The sequence below is a fragment of the Monodon monoceros genome, unplaced genomic scaffold, assembly GCF_005190385.1.
Source record: "Monodon monoceros isolate NGI ecotype Baffin Bay Population unplaced genomic scaffold, NGI_Narwhal_1 Super_Scaffold_9, whole genome shotgun sequence".
NCBI lineage: Eukaryota > Metazoa > Chordata > Mammalia > Artiodactyla > Monodontidae > Monodon > Monodon monoceros.
Genome location: NW_021703786.1, coordinates 8,616,545 through 8,630,966, shown reverse-complemented (window position 1 = coordinate 8,630,966; position 14,422 = coordinate 8,616,545). Strand labels below are relative to the sequence as shown.

Below are 14,422 nucleotides of genomic sequence, written 5' to 3'. Positions count from 1 at the left end.
TAACAGGGATATGTTAAAAGGACACAGAAGCCATCTTAATGGAGCTCTCTCTAGCAAAACCTGGGAAAATTTGCGGACCAAAATTTGAATAATGAAAGAAATGGATAACACACTGAAAAAATGTCCATACTATTAAAAAAAATTAAATTTGAAAAAGCAAGTATGAAAAGCTCTTCTTTACAGAAGAATGACAATACAGAAAAAAATGATAAAAATAGAAAAGTCTCCATTTTATAATCACCAGAGTATTATTTGATTTGGCTAAGAGACAATGGATAATAAAACCATTGGGTGTAGAAGATTATTAGGACAGAATATTAACACAATCTCTAACTTTCATTCCATAGATACTTTTTAATTACAGAGGGAAAAAGGTATCGGTAGAATGGGAAGTTTGGTGGACACCACCTTAACAAAGTGATCAAACTCAGTCTCACCAAATGAGACAGACCAGCATTTTGTGCTTCCTGAGCCCATGCACTGAGAACACAATGCTCCTGTAAAATATTCCTGCAGAAAGCATTTAACCTAAATTTAAAATTTAAGTGTTTTCATGAGGAAACAATGAACCATATCCAAATTAGGGATACTCTGCAAAACAACTGGGCCCAGAGTCTTCAAAAAATGTCAATGTCATGAATGACGAAAAAGTAAAGGAAACTAAAGTAAAAGAAACTAAAGACACAGTACTCTACAGTAAAGGAAACTAAAGACACAGGGCTACTCAATGCAATGTGTGATCCTTGATTAAATCCTGGATGTTAAAAACAAAACAAAATAGCTATAAAGGAGATTACTGACACAACTGGGGAAGTCTGAGTATGGACGATGTATTAGAAAACAGTATAGTATATCAATGTTAAATTTCCCAAATGTGACAATTACACTGTAGTTATGTAATGCCCTTATTCTTAAGAGATACATACTAAAGAATTTAAGGGCGAAGTGCCATGTCTACAAATAACTTTCAAATTGTATACCAAAAAAATTAAAACTTTGAATATACACACACATACATACTGAGAGAGGAGAAACTGAGGGAGGGGCAGACAAAGAAAATATGGCAAACTTAACAATTGGTTATCACTGTACTATTCTTGTAACTCTTTGGGAAGTTTGAAAAATTTCAAAGATGCATTATTTTTTAACTGTTCAGGAGGTTTAAATTTTTTTAATAAATAATTTTGAGAAAGTCTGAGAAGAGGCCAAGAAGAGGAGATGAAGAAATAGTAAAGAAGAATCATAGAAGTCAAGGGAGCGGAGTTTCAAAATGCTGTGATCAATAGCTTCAATATAACAGAGAGGTAAATTAAGGATGAGTTAAGTAAAGACCACTGGATTCAGCAATTAGGAGATCACTGGTGATGTAGGGGACAAGCATTTCATCAAAAGAGTAGAGTTGTGAAGTCAAAATATAGTGAGTGAAAAAAATAATAAAACATGACTTCTCAAGAAATTCAGCTATGAAAGGCAGAGACTGGAAGCTACAATAGACCTCGAGTGAAGAAAGGATTTGTTTTCTAAATATGGCAAAGACATGAATATATTTATATAAAGAAAGAAGTTAGGATAGAGGATGGAAAAAAGAGGCAGAAGTGACAAAGACCCTGAACAGGCAGAAAGTGATGGGATCCAAAACATAAAGAGAGTGTTTAGCCTTGGAAAGAAGGAGGAACACATCTCCCACTAAGCCTAGAGAGAGGGAAGTAAAGACAGGTGAAAATGTAGACAATATGGTACTGGGGACAAGGATTAGAACAGGAAGTTGAAGGGAATCAGATCTGACAGCCTCAAATAGAAAGAGAGGCAGTCTGCTAAAAAAGAATAGTGGGACTGATAGTATAGGCTCTAATAGTTGTAGAGAATGGAAGGAGTTGTCTAAGGACATTTGGTGAGTTCTAAGTGTCCACATGAGTTCGGGACTATGAATTTGTCCCAGTAGCCATTTAAAAGTTTCTGTGATTTCTGCCAGTGATGTTCAGTAACTGAGATACAGGAATAAAGGAGCATTAACAAATAAACTGATTAGATTAGAGCTTTCCTGAACATAAGGTCAATGGGATAGCAGGTGACTGAAGTGGCAGATCATGTTGATTAGGCTAGATTAGGAATAAACTGAGATTAGAACGGGGCTAAGAACTTGAAGAAAAAACAGAAAGATCAAAGCACTAAAAGGGCTTAGGGCCAAAGACCAGGCATTGCGGGAAAAAATAAGTGAGAATGTTACTGCTCTATTATAGTCCAGTGTTTCAGGGGTGGAGGACACAGCTATGGGGGCTGGTGAAGTGGAATGGAGGGGAATGCTGACGAGTTCGGATCAACAAGAAATAAGAAGGCTAGGCAATTGATTACTTATTTAGTACAAGGACATGGAAGACACCAGGGCAATAAGACTTGGGAGTGGGGGAAAAAAGACTGATAAAAGATAAGAAAGCAGTATAGGCTTAAACCTCAAAGTAGAAAAGGTTTTGACCAGAGAAGAGGAGAAATTGCAAGGCTAAGCTTATCAGATCTTCCCTTGAATTACACAGTGAGCAGAGCGAGAGGCAGAGACTACATTTGTCTCAAGTGCTAAATCCTAATGTCTAGCAAAATGCCTGGCACACTGGAGAGTCTCAGTTGGTTCAATAAAAGAAGGAATGAAAGAAGTATGACCAATCTGTGAGTTACAAGCCTTTGGCCAAAGGTTCTAAAATTTACAGTGTGAGCTAAACTAATGCCATGGGCAATAGTATTTTGCTTCCAGAGTACATTTTTGTTGCAACTGGTAGGGTAGAGAGATAGTTGTTGGAAATAGTCTTTTCCTCAACTTTCCACCAGGAACAAGTACCCAAATGGGACCATTCTCATAATGAGTAAACAATCCCAGAAGTGCTAAATCCAGACAGATTGTCCAGATGTAAGCAACTCATTTAAGACAAGGGGACATCTGGTTTATTCTGATTTCATCTTTAAGGCTAGAAAGAGGTATATTCTTACCCATACTCAGGTCAAGAGGGTTAGTACTCTGCTTTAAGGATAACAAAATCAAAAGAAGAAACTCAATGGGAGTACACAGTCATCTTACCTAGCGATTTAGAAATTAAAACCTTGGACCTAACCCTAGCAACCTTTTCACTTTCATTATTTTCTGCTGTAAGCTTGTTTTCAGGAACAGCAAGGAAAGAATGAGACAGTGCTCTTTGCTCAAGGAAAGAATCTAGGTAGGCTTGGGGAAAGCAAAAACCAACAGTGGGAAGGAATGGTAACTAAGCAAAAGGAGAGGCAAGCAAGTTAGGTTTTAGATGCCTGGGCACAAAAAGGAAGCCTGACAATTAGAAGTAATTAGGTATATGGATTTCCCAATATACCACGCCCACTCACCATCAGTATATTAAAAAAAAAACCCAACACCCTCTTCTTTCCATTAAAGATACCAGTGCCAGAAACATACTTCACTTAAGATATAATTATGGGGACTTCCCTGGTGGCGCAGTGGTAAGAATCCACCTGCCAATGCAGGGGACACGGGCTCAAGCCCCGGTCCGGGAAGATCCCACGTGCGGTGGAGCAACTAAGTCCGTGCGTCACAATGACTGAGCCTGCGCTCTAGAGCCCGAGAGCCACAACTACTGAGCTCATGAGCCACAACTACTGAAGCCCACGCACCTAGAGCCCGTGCTCCCTAGCAAGAGAAATCACGGCAATGAGAAGCCCACACACCACAACGAAGAGCAGCCCCCGCTCGCCACAACTAGAGAAACCCACATGCAGCAACGAAGACCCAACACAGCCAAAAATTAATTAACTAATTTTAAAAAAAGATATAATTATGACTAATTTTTGCTCAGCCCTGATTATCAGGCATGTATAAGCAACATATCAAAAGGAATGGATTATTCTAAGAATCTTGACCAGTACTTCTGTCAACATTTCTAGAACAAGCATTATTATACTGTCTTTAATTTTAGACTTAACATATTTTACAGATAAAAAATCATTAATCTCAAATTATTCCAAATGGAAAAGCCAGATAGCAGATTAATTCCGGCTTACTGATATAGAAACTGAAGTTGAGAATACCTAAATTGCTTCTTTAAGACAATCACCAATAAAGTCGTGGTCATAGTATTTGTTCCTCAGCTTTTAAATGAGGAAGTCGGGACTTCCCTGGTGGCGCAGTGGTTAAGAATCCGCCTGCCAATGCAGGGGACACGGGTTCGATCCCTGGGCCGGGAAGATCCCACATGCTGCAGAGCATCTAAGCCTGTGCACAAGTACTGAGCCTGCCCTCTACAGCCCGTGAGCCACAATTACTGAGCCTGTGTGCCACAACTACTGAACCTGCATGCCACAACTACTGACGCCCACGCGCCCTAGAGCCCATGCTCCGGAACAACAGAAGCCACCATAACGAGAAGCCCGTGGACCTCAGCGAAGAGTAGCCCTCGCTTGCCACAAGTAGAGAAAGCCTGCGTGCAGCAACGAAGACCGAACGCAGCCAAAAAAAAAAAAAAAATTAAATTAAATTAGGAAATCATTTGTACCACTTAAGTAAAAATCAGGAAGAAGATAGGACCAAAATATTACAAACGCTATAATTTCTTTAAAAAGTCATTTTGATTGTCTTTTAATAATAGTTTTCTACTAAGATTTGTTTTAAGACAGTGAGCTCTTTTCAGAAATCAATCCCAAACAAAAAGAACAAGAAACCAAACATACATAATCCATCTTCAATAAAACTAAGAAACACGTGTAACTCCACATCTCAAAAGGTGAAGACAGAATGGGGATAAAGCAATAGTGCATGACTTAGTATACTGGTGTATGATCAAACCTAAATGCCTGCAAAGAGGCATAACAAAAGAAGTTGAATCCATCTACAGAACCCTAGCAGGGTTCAAAAATTAGAAGCAAAAATAAAAGGAAAGAAAGGAAAAAAACTGGAATCATTAGGGACTGCAGAAGGCAGAAGGTGGAGGACTGAAAACAGGGAGATTATCTGAAAATCTCTATAAGGAACAGATAGACCAACAAGATTCCCATCCCCACACTAACCAGCCAGGGAACTACCTCTTAGAGTGATGTAGTGTCCAGAAAAAAAAAAAAAAAAAGAGTGAAGGATCAGATACAGAGTACAGTGCTAAAGTAAAAACGTGACTTCATTACTTAGCCATAAAAAAGAATAAAATAATGCTATTTGCAGCAACATGGATGACCTAGATATTATCATACTAAGCGAAGTAAGTCAGACAGAGAAAGACAAATACCATATGATATCACTTGTATGTGGAATCTAAGATATGACAGAAATAAACTTATCTATGAAACAGAAACAGACTCACAGACATAGAGAACAGACTTGTGGTTGCCAAGGGGGGCAGTGCGGGAGGGATGATTTGGCAGTTTGGGATTAGCAGATACAAACGAGTATATACAGGATGGATAAACAACAAGGTCCTACTGTATAGCACAGGGAACTCTAATAAATATCCTGTGAGAAACAATAATGGATGAGAAAGAATATATATATGTGCGACAATCACTTTGCTGTACAGCAGAAATTAACATAACATTGTAAATCAACTATACTTCAATAAAATTAAAAACAAAACAAAAAAAGTGACTTCAGTGAAAATCTGGTGTTGAAAGGTGAGATCTCCATCTCCTCTCTGTCATCCAGCTCCAAAATGCTTTTTCTAGGCAAGAGAATAGAGGATCTTTCTCAGTACCCACTGATCCATACCAGAAAAAGGACCTTCAGACACTGATATTTGGAAGTTCTTAGTCAACTGCCAGCTAATCTCATGACTGCACTACAGAGAAGCCGACACACATATAACTTCTGATCAGCTTTTCAGAGTTCCACTCTTAAAGGACACCAGCCATCTAAAGAAGGCCTCTGACATGACAAAAAACCACTAAATCACAGTCAAAGAAAACAGGAACTTAGAAAAGAGACACATGCATGGAACAAAAGAACATTTCAAAGAATTTATAATTAAAACCCTCTGAGGAATAAAAGAAGATACTGTACTCACAAAATAGGCTGCTATAAAAAGAAAAAACAAAAAGAGCTTTGGGGAACCACAAATATGATAGTTTTAAAAAAAAATCAGTAAGGGAATTCCCTGGCAGTCCAGTGGTTAAGACTCCGTGCTTGCATTGCCAGGGACCCACGTTCGATCCCTGGTCTGGGAACTCAGATCCCACAAGCTGCATGGCACAGCCAAAAAAAAAAAATCTGTAAAATGATTAGAAAATAAATTTCTAGAAAACTCTCAGAAAGTAAACAAAAAGATAAAGAAATGGACAAACGGAAAGGTAAGAAAAATAGGTGATCAGTCTAGGAGGTCCAACATCCAAGTAAATGCAATTCCAAGAAAAGAAACCAATAGGGGGAAAATTATCAGAGATAAAAGAAAATTTCCTGGAGCTACAAGACTGAAACTTTCAAGATTGAAAGAGTAAAAATAAATAATAAGAATCAAAGCAAGACACATCACTGCAAAAATTTATAACATTAAAAATAAAAAGAAAATGTTAAATATCTTAAAGAAAAATAGATCTAAGAAGGATTGGGAATCAGATGGCAAGGGACTCCTGAACAGAAATGCTGAAAGCTAGACGAAAATGGAGCAAAATCCTGTGTGAAAATGATTTTCAACTTCAAAACTGCATCCATACAAACAAGTATAAGAATATAATAAGAAAATTTTCAAATATGCAATATTTCCCAAAAAATTTACCTTGATTCAGTTCCTCAGGAACCCACCAGTAAATGGTCACCAAAGCAAGGGAACGAGACACAAACTAAGAAAAAGGAACATGTGGAATCCAGGAACCAAAGATCCAACACTGAAGGAGTCAGGAGGATTCCAAGGATTGTGGTGCAGGGAAAGTCCAGTAATGATAGCTGTGCCTAGATAACTATCAGTACAGGTGAGAACAGGAGGACAGAGGTTCCTATAGGATGTCTCTAGGAAAATAAATGGAACTAGTAAATTATCTAATAAGTGTGATCATAGAACAATGGCCCGAAAGGTGTTTTACAGAGTTGATGGAAGGTGTGAGAAGACAATAGTAGATAGAAAGAAAATGAAGCAAGATGAGGATGGGAGAAAGGAAGAAAGGAGTAAAAAAGAATAAAATAGGAAGTCAATACATAATTCTAAAACTACTGAATTAAGTCATAGCAGAACTTGCTTATTACTTAGAAATACAGAGACCAGAACAAAGGGCTAAAAGAGTTACCTCAGAGGAGAATTGAAACAGCTCTCCTCTCCACCCTCACCAAGCAGAATAAAACAAGAATAACAATAATGAAGTGTATCCCACATTCCAAGAAGACTTATAATTGTGTTAGAAATACATTTTTTGAGAATTTTAGACCAAAATATGGATTTTATAGCAATTAAGAATATAGTTGGGGAGGAGGGGAGAAATCACCTTTTTAAGCACCTTCATGGCAAATATTTTCCCGGTATTTGCTCCTGTTACTTTTCGTACTTGAAAAACCTAGATGAAAATTAAAGTGTGCGTTATTAAAAGCTAAATTATGCTAGTCACAATCCCTTAATTCCTACTTATAAAAACAAACGATATAGCAGTCTGTATTCTTACAAAAACTAGTACCATGAACGACTGTGTACAAAAATGATGAGCTAAGAGATTATATTAAAGATTTAGTAGTGAAAAGTGTTACACAACATGGGACTTTCCTGTCTGGTCTGCTGACATCTGGTGGCAAAGCTGGGCAATGACCATCCTATAACAAGCACTTGGTGTTACTTAAAAAATCCAAGTTTTCATAGAAAAAGCTATAATCAGGTTTCCCAGACACACAGAAATTATAAAGTATTTGATAAATTCTCAGGGATGCTTCACATATAACCATTTAATAATAGTTGACAGCAATTACCTATTCCTTAAAATGACTAGCTACAATACATTTTCATGCAACAGCTAAAATGTCTGATTCACAGTGCATGTGTTACACATTCAAGATGATTAGAACATATTAGAATATGTCCTTAAGCCTAAGAATAAACTACAAATGTCATGTTTTGCAAAAATGAACATTACACGATAGCATAAATAGTTCTCAAGCTTAATCCTAACTCTAAAATGTTATCCAAAATTCTGTCTTTTGATAGAGAATGGCAAGGTATAAATTTTCTTGGGCAGAACACACAGAGGTGAGGTCTTAAATTAGAAAGCCTCTGGCAAAACTATGAAACTAAGAGGTTCTCTTCATTTTTCTTCTCCCCTCTTATATTCTTCAGCTTCCCTAACTCTATTGCTCCAAATACTGCAAGTCAAAGAAAACTAATTTAGATTAAGGTCTCAGTAACAGAGGTCTCAGTACCAATTTAATGTGCCATGCCTCTTGAAAGTAAGCAGTAGTTTGTTTTTTTAAAGGATACCAATAGATGGTACCATTTAACCAAAGGAAGGAATGAATCCTCTAATAGCAGACTTTGCCTGGCACAGCTGCCTACTTATTTATTCCACAAATATTGACTGAGTGCCTACAATGTGCCGGGCTTTTATGTGAACAGTGGTAGGAAAAGGAGAACTTCTGTACAGCCCTCAAATAATACCAGGTAAGTGATCATATCCTTTGCTGATAGCTAACAAAGATTGAAGAGTAGTGCTGGAATCAGGGTATAAAAATTAATCCACACAGGACAGACAACAGCTCTCATTTCAAAATACTTCCTACCTTTCCATAGCCCCCTTTACCAAGTACTCGAAGTAGCTCAAAACATTCTGGTCTGATTTTTTCTGGCCCTCTGTTCACACTAGTTTCTGAGATTTCAAATTTCTCACAATGCTCCATGCCACTGGGAAGAAAAGCAAAACCAAAAGTAAATTTGCAAAAAGTTAAATTACCTTTAGCATACTGTTAGAAAGAGAATTATAATACAATTAAGTAAAAGGAAAAAGGTGCATGATAACAAATATAGTATCCGTGCTCTAAGTAAGCTAATGATTCAGTGACATGGTAGGTCAAGATTAGGGTGGCTTGATAACTGCTTATCTGCTTGTTTACAGAACATGCTATTGATTATTTATTTTCATAAGCATCAAGCATCCCCAAACTAAGATAAATTAGAACACGTTTATTAAGCTGACAAAGGGAAAAAAGTCTTCTATTTATTCAAATTTAGTTCATTCAAAATGTCTATGAGATCAGCTGTTATCCAACTTCATCTGGCAACTTCAGAAAATGAGAGCTTTCTAAAGGTACCCAATTAGTTCAAGTCTTTAGCTAAAAATTCTTGCTAATAAATTATATCCATGCATCTTTCCACATCTGCTTAATTTAAAGACTCCAAAAAGGGAGGCAATTTATCTGTCACTTAAATGCTTTCTCTATGAGTGATCTTCTCAGTCTGCCCACAATCCAAGGCTTTTTACTTGAAGATGGGGTACAAAGCAGACTAAACACCATACTCACCTAATGAAGCTTGCCTAAAGTGACATAAAATTGAACAGATCTCTGTTTGGATGATGTATTACAAGCAAAATAAGAAGCATTTGAGGGACTTCCCTGGTGGTCCAGTGGCTAAGACTCCGTGCTCCCATTGCAGGGGGCCCGGGTTTGATCCCTGGTCAGGGAACATGCCGCAACTAAGAGTTCACATGCCGCAACTAAAGATCCCACGTGCCAAAATGAAGATCCTGTGTGCCTCAACTAAGACCCAATGCAGCCAAGTAAATAAATAAATAAGTGTTTAAAAAAAAAAAAAAAGCATTTGATTTGGGGAGCATTTCTAAAATTTTTATTTTTTCAGTAGGAAAAGGTGGTTCTCTATATTAAACTAATAAAAGTTCCTAACACACGCAGACTCATATTCAGTATACTCTAAATCTGAATAATCTTTTTCTCAAAATGCATACATGATCTCAAAACCCCAGATATGTTATGATATTGGTGCCAAACTCAATAAACCAAGCCTGTATATATGACTAAATATTTAAAAACAGGTTATTGAGATCACATGATGCTATAAACTACATAAAAGAAAGACAGCACAGTGAAACATTTTCATATAAACTTACAGTTCATATGGTCCGACTCCCCCATGGTCCATGCTTTCATTTAACTGACCCTGAAAAATATGTTAAAGTTTTAAAAATAAATAACCTCATAAACAAGAAATTAAAGAATTTACTGCTTCTCTCCATTACTGAAGGACAATGAACGAAATAAACCAGCTTACAAATTCTCTATACTTTAATAACAGGTAAATGTGGTGATGAACAAAATAAGGTGCACAAATAATACTATGGGATTTCACTTCAATGTGATAACTAAGCTACAGATGCTACTCATCAAAGATCTACAAACAAAACCAGGAGATCAGGCTTCCCTGGTGGCGCAGTGGTTAAGAATTTGCCTGCCAATGCAGGGGACACGGGTTCGATCTCTGGTCCGGGAAGATCCCACATGCCACGGAGCAACTAAGTCCGTGTGCCACAACAACTGAGCCTGCACTCTAGAACCCTAGAGCCACAACTACTGAGCCCGTGTGCCACAACTACTGAAGCCTGTGCACCTAGAGCCTGTGCTCTGCAACAAGAGAAGCCAGCACAATAAGAAGCCCGTGCACGGCAACGAAGAGTAGCCCCTGCTCACCACAACTAGAGAAAGCCCGCGCAGCAGCAACGAAGACCCAACACAGCCAAAGGTAAAATAAATAAATTTATTTAAAAAAAAAAAGGTGATTGTTTTCCTTCAAAAATTACATTTATTCAAAATATGTATTTTGTATATTACAAAACTAAAGGTACTACATTCTAAGTATGAGTTAATCAAATGATTTACAAAAAGTGCTATTCTGATATGCTTTTGATAATAAGACTAACATAATGCTATAAACCTTATTTAACTACAGCCTAACTAAGCCTAAAGTAACCACAGCCAGTCCAAGATATTGTAGTGTATGATATGGCTGATCAAAGCAAAACAATTAAGCAACACTCTCATATTGTGAGGAGTCATGCTGGCCAAACATTTATTCTGACCGTAGTATAAATAAGTGCAAAACTTAATTAACCTCTGTACACTAGCAATGAACAATTCAAAAATGAAATTAAGATAACTCCATTCACAGTTGCATCAATAAGAATAAAATACTTAGAAAAAATTTTAACAAAAGAAGTGCAAGCCTTGTATATTTGCTAACTCCAAAACATTGCTGAATGAAATTTTAAAAGACCTACATAAGTCAAAAGACATTCCATGTTCATGGATCAGATGACTTAACATTGTTAAGATGGCAATACTAAATAAATTGGTCTACTGATTCAACTCAATCCTATAAAAATCCCAGGTTCCTTTCTTAGAGAAATTGTCAAGCTAATCCTAAAATTCACTCAGAAACACAAGGGGCCCAAAATAGTCTTGAAAAAGGAAAACAAAGTTGGGGGACTGACACATCCTGATTTCAAAATGTACTACAAAGCAACAGCAATTAACACAGTGTGGTACCGGCATAAGGACAGAAATATAGATCAATGAAATAGAACTGAGAGCCCAGAAATAAACCCTTCCATTTACGGTCAACTGATTTTTTACAAAGATGCCAAAATTCAATGGGAGACAGTCTTCCAATAAATGGTGTTGGCACAATCAGATATCCACATGCAAAGATTTACTTTGGACCCCTATCTTCACACCATACATCAAAATGGATCACAGACCTAAATGTAAGAACTAAAACTATAAAATTGTTAGAAGAAATCTAGGAGGGAGTAAATCTTCACAATCTTGGGGTAGGCAATGACTTAAGACAGAACACAAAGGGCACAAAAGGGTAATGAAAAAAGTCGATAAAGTGAATTTACTCAAAACTTAAAACTTCTGCACTTCAAAAGATATTATGAAGTGAAAAGAAAATCCACAGATTAAGAACATATAAAGAACTTCTACAACTCAATAATAAAAAAATAAATAACCAAATTTTTAAAAAATGGGTTAGGATCTGAATAGGCATTTCTGCAAAGATGACACACAAATGGCCAATAGTCACGTGAAAGTATGTTCAACATCATTAGCCATTAGGGAAGGGCAAGCCAAAACTATACTGAGATACACCACTTCATATCAACTAGGATAGTTATAACTAAAAAGACAAAAAATAACAAGTTTGGCAAGGATGTAGAGAAATTGGAACCCTCATACACTGCTGGCAGCAACGTAAAATGGTATAACCACTTTGGAAAACAGGTTGGCAGTTTCTTCAAAAATTAAACATGGACTTACCACATGATCCAGCATATCTACTCCTCGGTATCTACCCAAAAGAAATGAAAATACATGTTCCACAAAGACTTAGGCACAAATGTTCATAGAAGCGTTATTCACAATAGCCAAAAAATGGAAACAACTCAAATGAACATCAACTGGTGAAATGATAAATGTGGTTAATCCTAACAAAGTAGGCTCTAAAAAATTAGAAGTTTAAAGTTTTTATTAAAAATTTTAGAATAATTCAAAAAAATATTTAAGTGAACTCATCTTTCTTCAAAGATACCAGCACACAGTCAAGACACACAAAGAAAACTGACAGCATTCTTACACAATGGATGTTCAAATGACCCCTCAAAACAAAAGTTTTTTAGTCAGAACTTGCTCACAGTGTAAACAAGTGAGGATGAAGTCTAACACCAAGGATGTATGTTTCATGATTAGACCTAGGCAAATGGAGGGGGCAGTATCAAGGCGAAAAAATTCTTGCAGTTTCAACTTGATACAGTTTCTTCTGTGTGTGGGGAGGGGCAGATAGGGGTGGTTATGGTTAAAGGGGTTTTTTTTGGTTTCTGGTGCTTCATACAATCACCTATGATGGCTTCACTTTAAAGACAAAAGGCTAACTTCTATAAAACTGATATTATGTAATTTTTTTTTAAATATTCGCTTTACTTAATTCTAAATTAAAGACCACAGAGTAGTTAACACTGAACTATGACTTTGAAGCTACCTAGAAAGATAATGACCTGTGGCTATGTTTCATTTCCGGAGGCAACCAGGCCTGTCTTACCACCTGCATCTGGGCTTGTAAACTACCTACCGTTACCTTCAGGAGCAGAAGCATTTTGAGGCACAATTCTTTTCTACTACTCAATGTTATCTTTAGAAGTCTTATAGCAGAAACATCAAGCTACCATATAGGACATACTGACAATTCTGCTTCGCAGGAAACTTTATTCAGATTTTTTTTCTGCCTTAAGCTTTATGACCCATCCAATGTTTTTGGTGTGTGCCACTATGATTGACAAAGTAGACTCCTCCTCATCTAAGGTACTATACAAGATACACTGTTTCAAACTAGCGCATCAGAATGACTATTCACAAAGTTTTAAATTAAAATTGTATATAAATTCAAGTTAATATGCCTTAAGTCCCAATGAAAGAGAGCACATTTTATAAAAGCTTAAATAAATTGTTACAGAATGGGTGAAAAATATCCTTAATCCAAACATTCATTAAATCATTTATCTACTTTCCTGGCTGTTCACAGATATTTTCTTATAAAATAAGATTCAGTAATTCAGATACATTGGGAAAAAGGAGTAAACCTGGCCCCAAATCTTGGGCTATTTAAATATACTTAAAGGTAAGTATCTATTAAAATGCAAGATAAGCATTGATAATGAGATATTCACAATCGTGAATATTTGAATACATATTATCTATTGAATATATAGCACTGTTTTTCAAAACACATTTTGCTCTATAAAACTTTAATATCCCAATCTGAAATTCATACTACTAGTAAGCCGCTGTGACTATTTCAAATTTTGAATTAGTAGAGTAAAAATTAAGGATTTTTTGGGTTTCCTTGGTGGCGCAGTGGTTAAGAATCCACCTGCCAATGCAGGGGACACGGGTTCGAGCCCTGGTCTGGGAAGATCCCACATGCCGCAGCAACTAAGCCCGTGCGCCACAAGTACTGAGCCTGCGCACTAGAGCCCGCGAGCCACAACTACTGAAGCCCGCGTGCCTACAGCCTGTGCTCCGCAACAAGAGAAGCCACCGCAATGAGAAGCCCGCACCGCAACACAGAGTAGCCCCCGCTCGCCGCAACTAGAGAAAGCCCGCGCCCAGCAACGAAGACCCAATGCAGCCAAAAATAAATAAATAAAATAAATAAATTTATTTTTTAAAAAATTAAGGATTTTTTAAGTTGCATTCACAATTATCTATTACTCTTTTAACCTGTGTCTCCACAGAAAGCAGACGTTTCCAACATTTTCATAATCTAATGAAAATCTCTAGAGGAAAACTTTCCCTTAGTTTCAACTCTGTTCCCAAATTATATTATCACCAATGAAACAGAAAAACAAACAAAAAAACCCTTTCACCCATTGGTTTTAATACAGTATTTAAAATGTATTAAATCTCCTCATCTTTTACTCACTGAAGAATTAA

General features: G+C 36.8%; 1 protein-coding gene across 5 annotated transcripts in view; it reads right to left on the bottom strand.

Moving 5' to 3' along the window:
• The window catches only part of RPS6KB1 (ribosomal protein S6 kinase B1), a 38,942-nt gene that overhangs the window by 21,532 nt on the left and 2,988 nt on the right, over positions 1 to 14,422 (bottom strand). For all 5 annotated transcript variants that reach the window (XR_003791884.1, XR_003791883.1, XM_029211263.1 and 2 more), the window contains exons 2-4: positions 10,048 to 10,097; positions 8,705 to 8,825; positions 7,429 to 7,497 (exon numbers count right to left, since the gene is read on the bottom strand). Coding sequence is in view for 3 of the 5 variants with exons in the window: in XM_029211263.1 (XP_029067096.1) it covers positions 7,429 to 7,497; positions 8,705 to 8,825; positions 10,048 to 10,097 (240 nt within the window). In the remaining 2 variants the exon portion in view is untranslated. The remainder of the gene's footprint in view (positions 1 to 7,428; positions 7,498 to 8,704; positions 8,826 to 10,047; positions 10,098 to 14,422) is intronic.